This window comes from Dipteris shenzhenensis, chromosome 30 (assembly GCF_047967505.1).
Source record: "Dipteris shenzhenensis isolate YYH24624 ecotype China chromosome 30, Dip_SZ_1.0, whole genome shotgun sequence".
NCBI classification, from domain to species: Eukaryota; Viridiplantae; Streptophyta; class Polypodiopsida; order Gleicheniales; family Dipteridaceae; genus Dipteris; species Dipteris shenzhenensis.
The window spans coordinates 42,569,927-42,586,950 of NC_141625.1; the positions used below are offsets into that span (position 1 = coordinate 42,569,927).

At 41.3% G+C, this 17,024-nt stretch overlaps 1 protein-coding gene across 5 annotated transcripts in view; it reads right to left on the reverse strand.

Annotated features, from left to right (window-relative positions):
* Nucleotides 1–1,503: 1,503 nt before the first annotated feature.
* The window catches only part of LOC147882156 (Protein kinase superfamily protein), a 125,136-nt gene continuing 109,615 nt past the window's right edge, over nucleotides 1,504–17,024 (reverse strand). For all 5 annotated transcript variants that reach the window (XM_087401571.1, XM_087401572.1, XM_087401570.1 and 2 more), the window contains 7 exons: nucleotides 9,193–9,237; nucleotides 8,874–8,981; nucleotides 4,911–4,952; nucleotides 4,566–4,751; nucleotides 4,342–4,461; nucleotides 4,114–4,239; nucleotides 1,504–2,248 (listed from right to left, as the gene is read on the reverse strand). In XM_087401571.1, coding sequence (XP_087257697.1) covers nucleotides 2,237–2,248; nucleotides 4,114–4,239; nucleotides 4,342–4,461; nucleotides 4,566–4,751; nucleotides 4,911–4,952; nucleotides 8,874–8,981; nucleotides 9,193–9,237 — 639 coding nt within the window. In that variant the 3' untranslated portion in view covers nucleotides 1,504–2,236. The remainder of the gene's footprint in view (nucleotides 2,249–4,113; nucleotides 4,240–4,341; nucleotides 4,462–4,565; nucleotides 4,752–4,910; nucleotides 4,953–8,873; nucleotides 8,982–9,192; nucleotides 9,238–17,024) is intronic.

The following is a 17,024-nucleotide window of genomic DNA, read 5'->3' on the forward strand; positions in this document are numbered from 1 at the left end:
CTCATCCATTCTGTTCTTCACTTGATCATCAATAGTATTGTTGATTTCCTGCTTTGGTGACACTAGTGGAGTTTGCATTTGATCTTTTCTCTCTCAACACAATTTGTCTCGGGATATGCTGTTCCATTTTCTGCTCCATGCTATTAAGTTTGGCATAACCTGTCTCTATTCTCTTCTCCATTTCCATAATTTTCTGATGCATCTTGCATCTACTTTGCTTCTTGCATTAGTGTTGTACTTTCATTCTGCAATTGTACCATAGCCTCATACCTTGTTGACCTATAGAATTTCGTATATGGTGACATATTACTGCCAGGAAACTTCTTAGGAGTAAACATCATTCTTTCAAGTCCTGACCAAAGGTCCCTCTCATGTGTTCTTTGGGCCAAATTTGACTCTGATTGTCGATTTGAATTGGACTTCTGCAAGTCTGTCGTTCTAGGTACTGTTTGTCTTTGTTTTGCATGCCTTTGCAGGTTCGGGTGTTCTGGAGGGGTGCAACAGAGCCGCAGAGGACCTAAAGTAGGTCTGATGGCCTATGAGGATCCCTGGTACTCACCGGGTATATTGGAGCGAGCAGGTCAGATGGCCCCCAAGGGACCCTGGTGCAGGTCCGGGTGTACTGGAGGGGGTGCAGCAGAGGGGTAAGGGCCTCGAGTAGGCCCTTGTGCAGCGCGCCTTCGCACTGAGCTTAGCAACTGGAACGGGGCCCAGGCCTAGACAGCCCAACAAGGCCTAAGACTATCCCACAACAAAGCTGGTCTGGAGATGCAACTGGCGGGTGGGCAGAGAGAGAGAGAAAGAGAGAGAGAGAGAGAGAGAGAGAGAGAGAGATGTATTAACGTCTTTGGAAGGCCTCGCGAGCCTATGAGACAAAGTACAATCATAGGTGACTCATACAAGCCGGTATGGGCTGAGGCAAGGGGTTCGCTGAGACCCCTGCAGCGTACTAAGGAAAACTCAAGGAACATCATAACTCAGAAACAATACATATGGAGACTCAGATACTCAGAAGGAATATCCACGAATGGAACCAGTTGGACAGCTGGCAACATGAACCTTGAAGCTTGCAGAAAGCTAATGGGAGAGTGCACAATGGAACAAGGTGAAGCAAGTGGGCAGTAGGTGTGCTGGTTCATAAGCTTCTTCAATCTCTCAGCTACTCTGGAACAGCAAAGATGGTAGAAGAATAGGCAGCAGTCTCCACAATTGACCCACAACAAGGCAAGCAGATGAGCTGGCAAACAAACCAAAGGCGCATGACATTATTGGTCAATTCCATGAGAAATAAACTAGCCACAATAGCTTCATGTGAGTATATACAATTGTACGATCCTGCAGACTTATGACGTAGATGAATGAATTCTGAATGATACTGAGTGCCAAATTCAAAGCATCACACTATGCCACGATATAAGTGCTACAGGCTATTCAAAAATAAATTTGAAGACTTCAAAAAGTACAAAAAAGATGATGAATGAGAGAGAGTGATAAATATGCACCTCAAGAAACATATGAAACCTTTGCTGACAAAAATGGCTACGGCATTTGCCATACGAGTTTGTCAGAATCCATATGACCCAAAAACCTGACTGTACTTTTTGTCATAGAAGTTGCAATGGAGAAACTCTAAAATGGTGATAAACCAACTGAATTTTACACATACACTGAGACCTTGTCGACCGTTCTCTAAAGTGCTCACAGCAATGGCCATCATCTGCAACTCTCCCTTTGATACAACCATATCCATTTCCAGAACTGTTAAGTTTTACAAAATTTCGTTTGACAAAGGTTTTAGTTAATCATTTACAAAATCTGTAAGAGATAAATCTGATAGGTGATTACAAACTTTCACCAAGATCTCTGGGAAGAACTGTACAGAGTTCATGATAGCAATCTGCAACAAGCAGAATGCTTTCTCATAGAACACATTAAAACTTGACTGCTCTTTTTCTCGTAACCAAAAAACTTGACTGTTTAGCTTGCCGTGAACACAAATCTAGGCATTTCTCTTTGTCCTTCCAATTTACACTTGTTGACTCAGAAGAAAATATTAATCATTGCAATGAATGATCCCGCTTATATGGGAAATTGCATGGCAATGTCGATGGCTGTAGCTACATCATATTCTGTCAACGTGTTTGAAAATATACCAGCAACAGTACATATACGTTTGGCGGCAGTTCATAGCCATAGACAAACTGTAAGTCATTCAGCATAAATGTCCTCAGCCAGCTCACCCATTCCTCTGGTAATCCATCAAACACAGTTATTTTTACATTTTTGTCAATAGCATGAAACATTGATGCTTTAAGTGCCTTTAAAATACTTGAAATCAGTCTTGTGACGCATCCATTTATTTTGTTTGTAAACCTTCCCTTGATCGTTGAAGAAATTAGAAATTTCTGGGGTAGGCTAACAAAAGCAGGATCTCAAATCAAAGCTTCCATCATTCGTGGACAGAAAGTGAAGTTCATGTCGTGAATGTCTATCAGATATGGGGGTTTTTAAAAACATGGAAAGTAAGTCCAATCAATCTTGTTTACATATTGGACAGAAAGTTTACTATTAATGTCACTGAATTAATGTCCTTCCTAAAGCAAACTATGTAAGCCTTTAACAACATGCGTAAAACACAGGGAAATTGTCTCAAAAAAGGTTAGATGCCTACGCTACTCATCGGTTTCACTAAGCAAAGGTCTTTCTGAGGGCCATGATAGTGAAAAGCAGAAAAGTTTTGCTCGGTATTTGTAAGGATGGCCAGAGGCTGGTGTTATTGTTTCCACCTTCATGAATGCACCCTAAAGACATGTGAAGAGCTAGAAGTCTTCCAAACCATAATGCAGTCTTATTACTGTATGGGAAAATAGAAAACTCGTGAGCTCTAGTCTGGCAGGCTAGGATTGCACAGCACAGGCATTTTGATGTTGTCTTTGACTTGCACACAAAATTGGAAGGAGAAAGCTACTTCAGAAAATATTCAGCCCTGGACCCAGCGTTACATTCAACATCTAACAGTACTTAGTATTGCATGGGCAATATGACAAAATGACAAGTATGAGGCACCTGGGAGCAATGACATTTACTCTATTCCCTCCAGAAGGAAGGTTAGAAGAGGGATCCAAATGCAAAGCCCACTAGGACATCAAAACAACGACCATCCACAAGGATTAAGATAAATTTGCAGATTTGCCCAGGACTCAAGCAACCAACTTGCAAACCAACCAAAAAGGACAATGTGGCATTCAGTAGATATATTGGCATGTCTCTGATGAGCGCCAGTCCTTCAGAATGACTTAAGGAAACCAAAACGTTTCCAAGAATGGGCAATGCAAACATGACTTGTTCAAGATACAGGAAAAGATACCCTCTTAGCACAAGAAAACAGCAGCAAAATAAGAACCTCAATGCAACCATTTTGGACCCAAGCATTCAGAATTTTGTGGGAAAAAATAAACTGTACATACAAACAAGATTGGTCTTTAGTAAATTCATGACATATACTTGTAAATTCAAACAAGATTGGTCTTTAGTAAATTCACGACATATACTTGTACATTTAAAATCAAACCATGAGGTGATTTAAAGACCAAAAAAATCGATGTAACAAGACCAAATAAAAAACAATCTGTATTCAAGGCCTCTACTTCGAAATGGCAATATGTATGAAGCACCCTCGCTTATCATGAAGAGCATCATTGTCAAACCTTGAAATCGTGACAAATAATCAGAGAAACAAGTGATACAAAACACTTCTTGCAAATATTACATCAAAATATGGTAGGCATGGAATGACCACGAGTTTGAACATTTTTATCCCAAGCTTTCTTGGCTGCATGTTTATACTCAGTTTTCAAATGTGTCAGCATTCACAGAAGACTTTTGGAGCACAGACTCACATCTTCACGGCATTGTAATACTAAATCCCTTATCTTTGAATTGTTAAGTCCAGTTGGTTTTATATGTTCAAGATACAACTTTATCTTCCAATGCTTTCGAGGCACATAAAATGTAATGAGAAGATTTTGAATCCAAATGGCATGCTCCCAACATATTATAAACTGTATTTGGAGACCTACACAAACCTCATTATCACAGAACAGAAAAGCTTACCATCGGCAGATTTCCAGCAGCCCTAGCAACTGAGCTTCTGATTGTTCTGGCAATGACCCTTGATGTCAGCCTCCCTACAAGTTCTGCAGGTAGGCGAAGTGCCTGCTGCTGAGCAGCTAAAGGAAGCTGCAATAAAAAACATTATAACATGATAATTACATCAAAGAATGTAGAATGCAAATAATAGAAATGCAGGGTTTTAAAGAAGCTATGAAAATAGTAGATTACCTCTGATATTATTGCAATAGATGGCAAAGATCTGAGAGTTCCTTGAAAGACAGCTGAAATAACTTCCCAAGTAGCAGGCTTCGTTGTGTCTAAGTCATTGTTTCTCAAGGGATTCTCAAACTGACAGGCCAAATTTGCAAGTAATATTAGTCACTGAATGAGATTCCAAGGACTCAACCCCTGATCAGGATTAGGAAAAAGGAGAAACCAAACACATTTCAAACCTTTTCCAAGGCTGCATCTTCTCCCAATCGTTCAGCAACAAGTGCCCTAAGTCTGTGCAACGTGGCAAGATTGACAAAATCTTCCTCTTCTAAAAGGCTTGGAGGTTCCAACATTCCCAGTGGAAGGCTTGAAAGAATAGATCCAGCAAGAGATTCTAGGGTTGCTCGGTTCACAGCATCAAAGCCCTGACCACTCCAAGTAAAAGATGACCATGAAAGACTCCATTAAACCACCACAAAAAGAAAAAGTGCAAAGCAAATTGTATGCTTCCAGCTTAGAACTCTGACTAATGTTTAAGATTACAGACAAACTTTTAGAATTGTGAAGTCAATTACATGCATTACCTTAGCTAATTCGTCCAAGAGCATTTCTCGCACATAGACTCCCTGAAAATTGAACAAGATTGTCAAGTCATGAGTTTAATTTGTCGCAGCTAAGCTTCGGAAAATATATCCATAGCATAACCTGATCATGATATTAACAGCCCTTAAATACAAAGTCTTTAACAAGTAGAAGGAAGTTATCTACCTTCAAAAAGTAGAAGGCAGAGCGAAATTCTTCAACAAGTAGAAGGAAGTTCTCTACCCTATGTTTTAACAGACCCTCTTGTAGAAAATGAGCTCTGGACTTAAAGAATACTTAACAAGACATATCGTTAACCTGATGAACTACATGAGAAGATGCAAATAATGTGACTTTTATAAAGAACAATAATGGACAGGAAGATCTGACTACAGTGCAAACTAGGGGACCTAAACATTCAAGGAAAAGAGGACCCACAATCTCAAAAGCTGGAAATGTTCAAAGATGCCACAGCACAGGCCAAATCTGTATTATTGACACTGATGCTACCTTCAGGTTTGTCCATCTGGTTTTGACAGTAGTGTGTATCTTCTCATAAGAATGAGGTGAAGGCTGGCTGAGTAGTACCGTTATCTACGGTCAGTTAAACAGTCTAATGCACTCACCTAATGGTAAAGGAACTTCCAAAGATTGTAGATCTGACATTCCTACAACTTTTAGTCTCTTACAGAACCCCTGAGCAGCTGAGGGCTCCCCAAGTAGGTCTTATGCATCTCCTCACACTGTTCTGTGGTCTAAAGGGCAGAGCCCAGAACAGGCCCAAAAGACTATGATGAAAAACAGATTCTTCCATGTGTAGTTCCTCACAGATTTGTACAATTTAAAACAGATTCTTCCATGTGTAGTTCCTCACAGATTTGTACAATTTAATATGGAGAGTGTACAAACCTTATAACTTTTAAGCTTTTTCAGGAGTTCCTATCATACAAATCCAATATCTAGAGGCAAAAAAAAAGCAAGCACGAAGACAAAACAGTATCAAGGAGAGAAAAGTGATATTCTGGGAAACTCTAGTTCTTGAGAAAGCAGAATCACCATAAATCGCAACAAGAACTATGCATACACAAATATTACAAGAAAATGATGATCAGTTTACACAGGTACTCTACAATCTCTGCCCTTGCAAGCATGCCCTGATATCTCGATTGTTGCAGAGTTACAATTTGTTGATCTAAGTAGTAAGCACTGGCAATCGGTCACAGGCTAAGGTAAGTGAATGGCCAAATGGTGTGACTATAACTGATTGACAAAGCTTTCAGTCCCTCCAAGGCTCACCTCAAGCTTGTAATGTGGGCATAGCTCACCCCAAACATGAACTCATCAAATAACTGGCCTTGAGGCTATTCAGGCCTGACATCTGGAATATTGCTAGTCATCTAATTATAGAGACATAGACAAAGCAAGCCATATTTAGCCTATTGTGACTCATATAAACACATGGTGACCAGACAAGATATTTTTTTCACTTTTCCAAAAGTCTAAATAGTAGCAAGTCAAATTCTTCCTGTCTTCCTTGTTGCTGGCTAAGAAAGATATCCCCTATTCGCTACAGCATTTATGAATTTGTATGAATAGCAGAGAGAGCAAAAATAGCACATCCAAAGGTATTCCTTGTTCAGGATTGGAAAAGTATGTATTTATAAATTTGTATTAAAAAGCAGAGAGAGCTAAAAATAGTACATCCAAAGGTATTCCTTGCTCATGATGGGAGGGATCTCCAGGAGCTCAGAAAACTTCAAGGCTTCTCATGCCTACGTCGAAACTTCATTAAAATGAAAATACCCCACAGCTTAATATGTATTCTCTACAAAAGTTCAGCCCACGTCCATTCAACCACTTGATTGACAATCATCTTCATCGTCTTTCTGTCTCTTATCACCCAACTCATCATAGTGGCCAATCATTCCAGTCACAACTACTTGAATGAATCACCAACTCAATTAATCCTGACAAAATTACTAGTGGCATACAAACATGGAACATATCACCACCCTGTCTTAATTGCAATCACTCAAAATGCCAAGTAAGCAATATGCCTATACATCCACTTGCACAATAACACCAGTCACACTAGTGTCATCAATATTAATTGCAGATCACCATGATACCAAGTAAGCTAGCCTGTCAAGACATAAATTTAATCAAGCATCCCCAAGTAAACTGATCACTTTGCCATTGTCTATGTCTCATTCAAGAAAAACTATATACCTATCAATATCCTATTCAAGGAAACAATAATGAAAAAATAATTTCCATAAAAATCACATGGAGGCACTATTGGAGGGGGTCACATTTGTGGCGAGCAAATGAAACTCCTATACCAGAGGATTCCAAGCACCTCTAGCAAAGAAATTCTCATTACCAAGAAGCTCCTCGCAATGATGCTAGGTTGGCTCTTGATCATTATTCTTTAGTTTTTGGAAGGTCCAAAACTTTTAATGGCCAAGACGTAACAGGATGTAGTTATTGAACTAGGCTAGCAAGAACTTACAAAGAGACCGTTCTCGCCTTTCCATGCAATCTTTGCCAGACAACCAAGGAGGTCCCAACAAGAAATTTTAAATCTTTTGACATAGACAAATCTCATTTGACTTGGCATTAGAGGACCAGAGCTAGCTCATGAGCCCCTCTAAGGTAGAGTATCTGAATCTCTGCATGGACCCCACTCATACAAAGCACAGAAGAAGCCAAACAATGAGACAGTTTGAGAGAGTCTGGGAGACCAGACGTGTTAGGCACTACATCTATTCCTACTACAGATCACGGGAGCAGCACCAATTCTTTCCTCCCAGCCAACCTTGCTGAAGCACACGAGCTGACAGAGAATTACAGTCCGAAAAAACATACGTGAATTTCCATCTCTTCTCTCTCTAGCTTCGACAAGCCCCATCTCCCTAGATGGATCTAGATGCCACATGTCATCATCACAGGGCCTTCCTAATGCAACATTTCACCCCTCTCTTGGGATGCATTAATATCCTTTGCACCTAGGCACATTCCTTGCATTAGGCCCTTAGCCTTAGATCCACCTAGTCTGGTGCTATCAACCCTCACCTAGGACCTTGACATTAATTCCCTCCTGATCATTTACATGAAGCGCAAACAAATAATTACAAACATAGATCCTTTAAGGGAAATGTCGACTGATTCTTCCGAGGTCGTGCTACCTCGGCTAGAGCGTAACAAGACGTGCTACCATGTTTGGGAGGCACATCCTTCCAACAAGCAAGTTCTATGTATACGCAACCTTCAATAGGTAAGGAACCTAGAAATAGTGAAGAAGGGATACCAAAGCTGCATAAACATATAGAAATAAGGTGTGATGGCATCATACTATGCAATATTAATGGTTTTTTCACCATCTGTTGCAGGTGAAATTTCAGGCCCCTCAATTGTTTTATTGGTGTTGTCATGCTAAATATATGGCAGTGATGGGGAGGTGAAACTCCACGCCATGCAAAAACAATGAAGTAAATCAGGTGGCTACAATGGCATTATTGCTTCAGTGACTGCATGACCCCAGTGTCTAAAGTGAGCAGGGCCTTTGTGATTCTTACTTCTTCCTTGTGACGAATGGATCTAATTAAGTGGAATTTGGAGTGATGACATGAAAAGGAAACATAAAAAGAAATATGAGTATAATAGAAAACTGTGAGTGGACCCTTTCAGTATAACAATGCAGAAAACACGTTCCACGAGAAACAAGGACACAAAGGCATGCTAATATAAAAGAGGATGAGTTAAGACTGAGCACAGAAAATCTAGCCTACATAAGAGTGAATTGCCAACAACCCAAACCACACGATAAAGTGCATGACCAAAACAGGAAAGGTGAGCTATATTGAAAGCAACGGACTGGCACAAACAGAAACTAAAAGGGACATGCTTATTGTGCACAGATTGAAAAACAAAGCCAAATTCCTTAGTTCAAATTAAAGGGATACCTGCTCACTTAAAACAAATTTGAGGGCCTTCTTCACAATGATTTTCTCATCATTGTCCAGTCTCTCTCCTTTGTCCACAAGTGATTCTCTTGTTGCAGATCTTAAAGACTGTGAGAAAAAATATATAAGCACACTCATATGTGCTACATTGACAGAAAAAGATGATGTCAAAAGTGAATCGGGATATTAAGTACAATGCATATTTAAAACATGTTACTCCAGCATATTCATGAAAAGGACAAGAACACAGTTGACAACCATTTCACACCCTCCCTTTTGCAACCAATTAGAAAAAGGGTATCCAAAAGCTCATGCGAACCTCTGTAACAAGCGACTCTAGCCGATCAATCTGAAAAACACCATCCTGTTACAGACAGAATGGCGAAGATGTTAGTTGGAAATGACAAACATGACTAATGTTAAGATAAAGCTTCTGACTGCAGTATATCCATGCCAGAGAGGCCTCATTAAGAAGCAACTGAATTGATCCACTGATAACAAATTTTCAAGAACGTGTTTTATTTATTACATAGTCTCTAGTAAACCTTCAATTTCTGGACCAGTTCTCACAGAACTCAATCTTTCAAACATGCAGGCTCAACTTGATTGGGCTTTGTAAATTCCTAGAAATGGTTGTTACAATCGAGCTCCACAATCTGTTTTATAAATGGTCTGACATTGAGCATCCAAGACTTCATGGACGACGAATTCATGCCAGTGGACAGATAATTTGGGAGTTTTGCAAGCAGTTTTGGACTCAGTTTGAGTCACATTGCAAACATTTGCCAAGTTTTGTAGACAAATTTTGCAGATTTTGGGCATTTGCAGAGAATTCTGATGCATTTTAAGCCTTTGATAGGCTGTGACAGCAAATTGTCATTTTGGGCAGATTTTTTGCAGACTTTGGTTGTGCATCTTACATCCCACAAGAAGGGATTTCACTTGTCAGGTTTGCTGCATTTTTTGAGTTGTCTGGCAGATATGGCTCAGAACAATCCCAATGAGGTTTTTGGTTTCCTCACACAAGAGGATAAGCCAGAAACTGTGGTCGCACCCCAAACTCCTCCTCAACAAGGTGGAGGAAGGGGTAGAGGTCAAGGTGCAGGACAAGTGATAGGAGCAGCAGTTGCTGCCTTGGTGGCTCCCACACAGGAATAGAAAAGGTGGGATTCATGTGATGCACATGCTCTTTCACTCATTTCCCTTTCTGTAAAAAGGTTTATCATTCCTCACATTTGGTCATGCAAGACCTCAAAGGCAACTTGGGATATTTTAGGGAGCATGTTTGCAACCAGAAATGATGCCCGAATCTCACTCCTGAAGAGAGACCTATCTCACACACATATGGATGAGGGTGATTCCATGAATGTCCATATCACCAAGCTTCAGGATTTGAGGGAACAATTGTTGAATATAGATGAGATCATTCCTGATTCAGCGATGATTACCACCACTCTTAATTATCTTCTTGAGTCATATCTCAGATTTCATATCTCGTTGAATTGTTATTGAGGGGGGGTGCCAATCCTCTCTCCTTTCACGAGTTGGTAGGACTCTTGTTGCAAGAAGACCAAACAAGAAAGAACATGACCACACGGGCTGGCGAGCATGCCATGCTTTCAAAATTCAGGGCCAAAGGGAAAGGGCAGCAAAAGCGACATGCAAATCAGCCTACACATCAACATAAAGATGATTCCCGACAACCCTCTCACAAGGCTAAAGGTGCTGTAGACTCCAGAGAAGCCAAAGAGGAAGGGTATTTGTCACTACTGCAAAAAGCCGGGTCACTACATTGGTGAATGCAAGAAGAGAATAGCAAAGGAGAAGAAAAAGGATTCGAGTATGACTGTCTCAGACGCATTAGCCCCTAATGCACATGAAAGAGCGGATGTTACAGCCAACTTTGTGAAAGAGGATTATGCCTTTTTTGTCTTGCATTTCAGATTTTCAAGTGGCTGGTCCAGATACTACAACCACTCTTGAGGATGACTCTTATGCTTTCCTGACTTGCAACTATGACCCTTCGAAGGATGCATGCACTTTCAGTGTCAATGAGACATTGAACACATGGTATTTTGATAGTGGTGCATTCAAGCATATCACTTCAAGGAAGAGTCTTTTTGCAACTCTGCATGCACCACCCGCTAAAAAGAAGGTGACATGTGCAAACAAATCTTCTTCTTCAGTGTGTGGAGTGAGTGATATTATACTTACCTCCACGGATGGCACAGATTTCAGAATTACTGATGTTCTTTATGTGCCTCGTATAAAGAAGAATTTACTTTCAGTGTCCTCTCTCAATCGAGGAGGATTTCAGGTTATCTTTGATGATGCTAAGTGTGCAGTCCGAGACAAAGAGAATGATTATGCTTTGATGTTGTCTAGCATTTTGTATCGGGGTCTTTTCCAGCTTGATGTTTATGAGAAAAGATCCGATCTTGCACTTGCAGTACACACTCCCACTACTGCCATGCAGAATGCGAAGTTATGGCATGCCAGATATGGGCACATGAGCTATGGTAGCCTAATGACACTTCAAAAGCATACTATGGTTGATGCATTGCCTCCTTTGGAGTCACCTCCTCGTCATGCCTGTGAAGGATGCATCCTCGGTAAGATGCATAGATTTTCCTTTAAAAAGGATGGTGCAGTACGAGCTACTCGCAAATTACAGCTCATACATAATGATGTCCGTGGTTCCATGAGGACACCTACTTTTGGTGGTTATCTGTATTATGTCACATTTATAGATGACTACACAAATTATACTTGGGTCCATGGCTTGAAGAAAAAATCAGATGTGTTTATGCATTTCAAACACTTTGTGGCCATGGTTGAAAATGAGACAGGACTCAAGGTGCAGACACTTCGCACTGACTAAGGGGGGGAGTATATGTCTCATGAATTTTAGGCATGTTTGAAGGAGAAAGGCATCACACATCAGCTTACAGTGAGGCTTACTCCTTAGCAAAATGGCAAAGCTAAGTGGAAAAATAGAACTCTCATGGAGATGGATAGATGCATGCTCACTAGCAAGAAGTTGCCTCACAGATTTTGGCTCGAAGGTCTCATGTGTGCCAATTATGTTTTGAATCGGGCTCCGACAAAGGCTTTGAAGACAATCACTCCCTATGAGGCTTGGCATGGCAGAAAGCCTTCAGTGGATCACTTTCATATTTTTGGCTACAATCCTGCTACACGTAAGATTTTTATGAGTAGAGATGTAATTTTTTCAAAGAATTCAGCTCATACACATTGGTTTCCTAGCTAAGGCTCATGCTGAAAATCAGCATTTACAGCAGCCTCCACCTACTTCACATGTCCTGATTCAACCACATGCTGATTTTGTTCCTCCACAGGCAATGGATGATGTTGTCAGGCAAGAAATTCAAGAGATACATGCAGCAAAAACAGTTCCGAACTGGTTGCTACAGACTTTCAAGGAGAGTAGACTTGAGGCACCTTTTCTTGGTAGGACTCGTAGTGCAGCAAGGCACGCAGGGGGGACTCTTTCCGTTGAATCAGCTTATGCGAGTCCTCTTCTTACTGAAGAAGAACATGAAACTTTTGAAGAAGCCAAGGATAATGTGCACTAGATGAATGCCATGCACAATGAATTGCAGTCCATTGAGAAAAATCAAACTTGGGATGTTGTGGATTTACCACCACTAGGATAACATGCCATTGGTACCAAATGGGTTTTCAAAGTGAAAAGGAAGCAAGATGGGTCTATTGATAGGTACAAGGCATAGCTGGTTGCCAAAGGCTATGCTGAAAAAAAGGGCATAGATCATGAGGAGACTTTTGCTCCTACATTCCGGATGACCACCATCATATTAGTTATTGCCATGGCTACAACTTTTGTTTGGAATGTCCATCAATTGGACATAAAAGCAGCTTTCCGTAATAGTAATTTGCAGGAAGAGGTTTACGTCAAACAACCTCCTGGCTTTGAGCTTTCGGGCCATGCACTTCAAGTTTGCAAGCTGAATAAAGCTTAATATGGGCTGAAACGAGCCCCACGTGCATGGTATGCCAAGATTGATGCCTTCCTGGCAAGTAAGGGGTTACACAATAGTCCCACTGAAAGCACCCTCTACATCAAGAAGGATGGGGGGGATATTTTGGTCATCATTCTTTATGTAGATGACATGCTGCTCACACGGTCAAATGAGGAAATAATTGCAGATTTCAAGGCTGAATTGAAAGCTGAATTTGACATGACAGATTTGGGCATGTTAAATTTCTATTTGGGGATCCAATTCATACAAAACAAGCGTGGCATTGTTACGTCTCAATCCAAGTATGTGCAAAAGCTCTTGGATAGGTTCAATCAGTGTCACAAGAAACGTTTCTAGATTTTGCCAGGCGAAACGCCTAGAAACGGGTTTAAAACTTGTATTTTTTATAAATTATATAGCAAACATAAATAATTATCTCCAGATTCTCTCTCTCTCTGAAAAGAGCTCTCAGATACACACATACACACTGAGCACTCTCAAAAGAGTCAAAAAAAGTAACAGCCTGGCACCAGGGGGTTTCGCCCAATAAATTGGTGTTTCACCTGTTGTAGCGAAATGTTTCGCCTAAAAGCGTTTCTAAACATTTCGCCTGGACGAAACTTGTTTTTTGGTTACACTGCAACCAACATGCAAGATTGTAAGCCTACAACAACTCCCATGGAGCCAAGTCTGAAGCTTACTATGTATGATGCAGGTGAATCAGTGGATGCCACACTTTACAGCCAGGTTGTTGAATGCCTCATTTATTTGTGCAATACACGGCCCAATATTCAATATGCAGTATCTATTTTTTGAGATGATGTTTAGTAATGAATATATATTTTGGAAATAACTAAGCGCTTGTGTGGAGAACCCTCTTTGTAGGAAATGATGATAAATACTTTGTCGACAATCAGACGATTGGATAGCCATTGGAGCTTGGATGTGGGCCTTGGATCTTGCATCGGCACATGGGATAATGGTGAACTAAGTGAAGACTGTGCACTTTCAAAGGAAGGGGCAATGAAAGGAGTGGTCACTAAGGCAATGGAAGAAGAGACTATAGGTAAGAAATACTTTGCATAAAGAGAGGACCATAAGGAGAGGAATTAAAGGGATGGCTCCTATTGGTGGATGAAAATAGCCAATCAATGGCCAAGGATTTACATGGAAAGCAAGGGATGAAAAGTAAAGCAAGTGAAAAGCACCTACTAGCATCTATAAGAAGGGCAACCAACCTCGGTTCATGATCATCTTCTGGCTCGTCTCTGGTTGTAGAGGGCAATTGATCGTGTGCACTATGAGTTAGTGTTCTTTCAATACAGTGGGAGATCCCATCTTGTTTGGTTAGTTTTGGTTTAGAGGTCGGGAGGCTGGCCAATTCATGTTCGAAATTCTGATAGTTGAAGGAAGATCAAGGTTTGTTTGGTTGATAGCCCTACGTGTGGGCTCATATTAATTGCTTGTGCAGTTTTTTTGAGTTTACAGAGTGAGTTGGGAAGAGTAGTTGACACCAGCACTGAGCTTGTCGCTCTTTTAAATTGATGTTGAAGGTGATAAAAGTTTTTCTCGGCCGAGTGGATAATGGGTGGCAGATCACCGGTTTTTAGTTCAAGTCAAGGTTGATAGGGAACTATTGTTCAAAGGTTTCCAGTTGCTTTATACGAACTATGAGTCAAGGACGTGGTTGATTCGAAGTTGCTTAATTCAAGGGACTGTATGTGATCATAGAGAGCCATCGATTGTGGTTGAGAAGGGTTCTTAATCTCATATAGGTTGTGGAAGCCGTTGAAAGAGGATCACAGGGACTTTTGACAAGCCATCCAACTCGGTTACAAGCTGCACCAGTGTCCTTGGAGTCCTTGGCTATTCACGGTATTCTCAGCGTGGGTTCTTCCTTAGAGGTTGTGACAGGTTTTGTCGCAGGGTTGATATCATTCAAGAAGGCAGCCAACTGTAACAACATGTCTGTGGTTTTAGGCTTGTCCATTTCGAAGGCTTTTCCATACATAGACAATCTTGGGGCTGTTGAGTACGTGAGTTGGTGAAAGAAGGAGATCAAGAAGGCGTGGGTTCTTCCTTAGAGGTTGTGACGGGTTTTGTCGCAGGGTTGATATCGTTCAAGAAGGCAGCCAATTGTAACATGATGTCTCTGGTTTTAGGCTTGTCCATTTCGAAGGCTTTTCCGTACACAGACAATCTTGGGGCTGTTGAGTACGTGAGTTGGTGAAAACGAGGTTGAAGGAGATCAGCAAAGAAAGAGCTGCGCCTTTATTTTGTGTAGGCAGCTGATCGTTAGTTGCAGTTTTGCTCATTCTAAATGCTCTTGGTCGTTTGAGGGAGCTCATGGTTGTTCACAGTTGTTCACAGGAGGCTATTGCTATTGTAGGTGATAGTGGGAGCTAATTCTGTGATGTACGGGGTGTAGAAAAGTTCTAGGAGATCAGCATGAAAATCGTGAAGGAGCTTTGGTGGCCGTTGTTGACATCAGGTTTCACGCTCCAGGGATTAAAACTGCAGTGGGACTTGAGGTTTCACCACAAACCTGAGGGCTGTAAGAAGGAAATCTGATCGGATCAAGGAAGATTGATGAGGTGCAAATCCACAGCAAAACTGCAGCACGAGAATTGTTGTGAGCTATTTGATGCAAAGGGAGGTTGTCGAAGGTTCAGGGGATAGACGTGAATTAGCTCTAGCCCTTCCATGTATTTATTGGTTGCACCATGGATCTCTACTCGTGGGTGTAAATACGTTAAGCATGAAGGGATAGCATGGGCAAAGAGCTGACTTTGGTACTCACCAAAAGAAGAATTGGTGCAAAGTTTTTATGGTGGCTTCACCTTTGGTTGTGATGGTATCGGGGCTAGCCATTGGGTAGTTCAATAGTCTCAAACATTTCTAAGTATTTAGAGGACCAAGTAAGGAGTTCACATGAAGATCAAGGTCCCATTCAAAGCTCTTTGGCATCTAGTCTATCTTTGGCAAGCAAGGTCCTATCTGATCCTACAGAGGGCTTTTTATGAGTCCATAATTTCTAGGATGATGTGATTGATATATGCTTCAGTGATCTTTGTATTTCCGACAGTTACTAGTTATTGGTGCATGGTCTTTTCTTGGTGTTTCCCAGTTCAGAGTGATTTGAGTTTGTGCTGGGATTGCATTTCTTCTCGGTGTGTTTGCAAACGTGACTGTGTTCCCAGCTATAAAGGCATTTCAGGTTAGCTCTGCCAGTCTCATCACCATCATGGTCTTCCACTCAACCGTTACAAAGCTTCAAGGCTGTGTGTTTGACACCATGGGTTGTGAATAGTGTGCATGAAGGGTGTGGTACGTGTGGGACATCATGTGCAGGTTTCAGTGTCCATGAGAGGGGATGGCGATCATCACTCCAAAAACCTCCGCCAGAAGTCTTTAGAGTTGCTGCTGAAAAAAATGTTTAATAACCACTACATTCTTTTGGCCAATGAACGAGTAGAAAGTGAAAACAGCCGCGAGTCTCAAGACGATGGCAAAAGAGATGAGGCAAAAATTCCCTTGGAGCCAAACATTTGTGCCACTACAATGTGTCTGTTCGCCAGGGGTTGGCCGAATGGAATAATTGCAAGCATTACCAGGTTTGCAGCTCCAAAGTAGCTTCAATCGTCTCTGACACTACTCGGCATTACGATTCATAGACCATATCTAATTTGCTCGAGCTGCAATCCAAGGTGGAGGCATCAAAACCTTATACCAACACACATCTTTCACACAGGCACCCTTCTTTTTTTTTTTTTGGGGGGGGGGGGGGAGGGGGGTTTGAAGAACCTTTCACTCACTCTTTTTTTGTTAAACCTTTCACACACACACATTAAAAAGATTCAAACCTCTCTCTCTCTCTCTCTCTCTCTCTCACGCACACACACACACACACAGAAACCGGCCTCTAATCACTCAGAGGGCAGTGGAACTAAACCTTTAATCACTTCAACACTTATTTACAGCTCACAAAGCATATATCACAACCATCAACCATTGCATGATCACCATTTGGCATTTACCCATTTGTTCACAAACAAAACCACTGAAAAAGGGATGGAGGCTAGAATGCCCTTGCTCAACAGACATAGACAAGTGCACCCGATTGGCCCCAAACACCGTGGCGCCCCTTTCA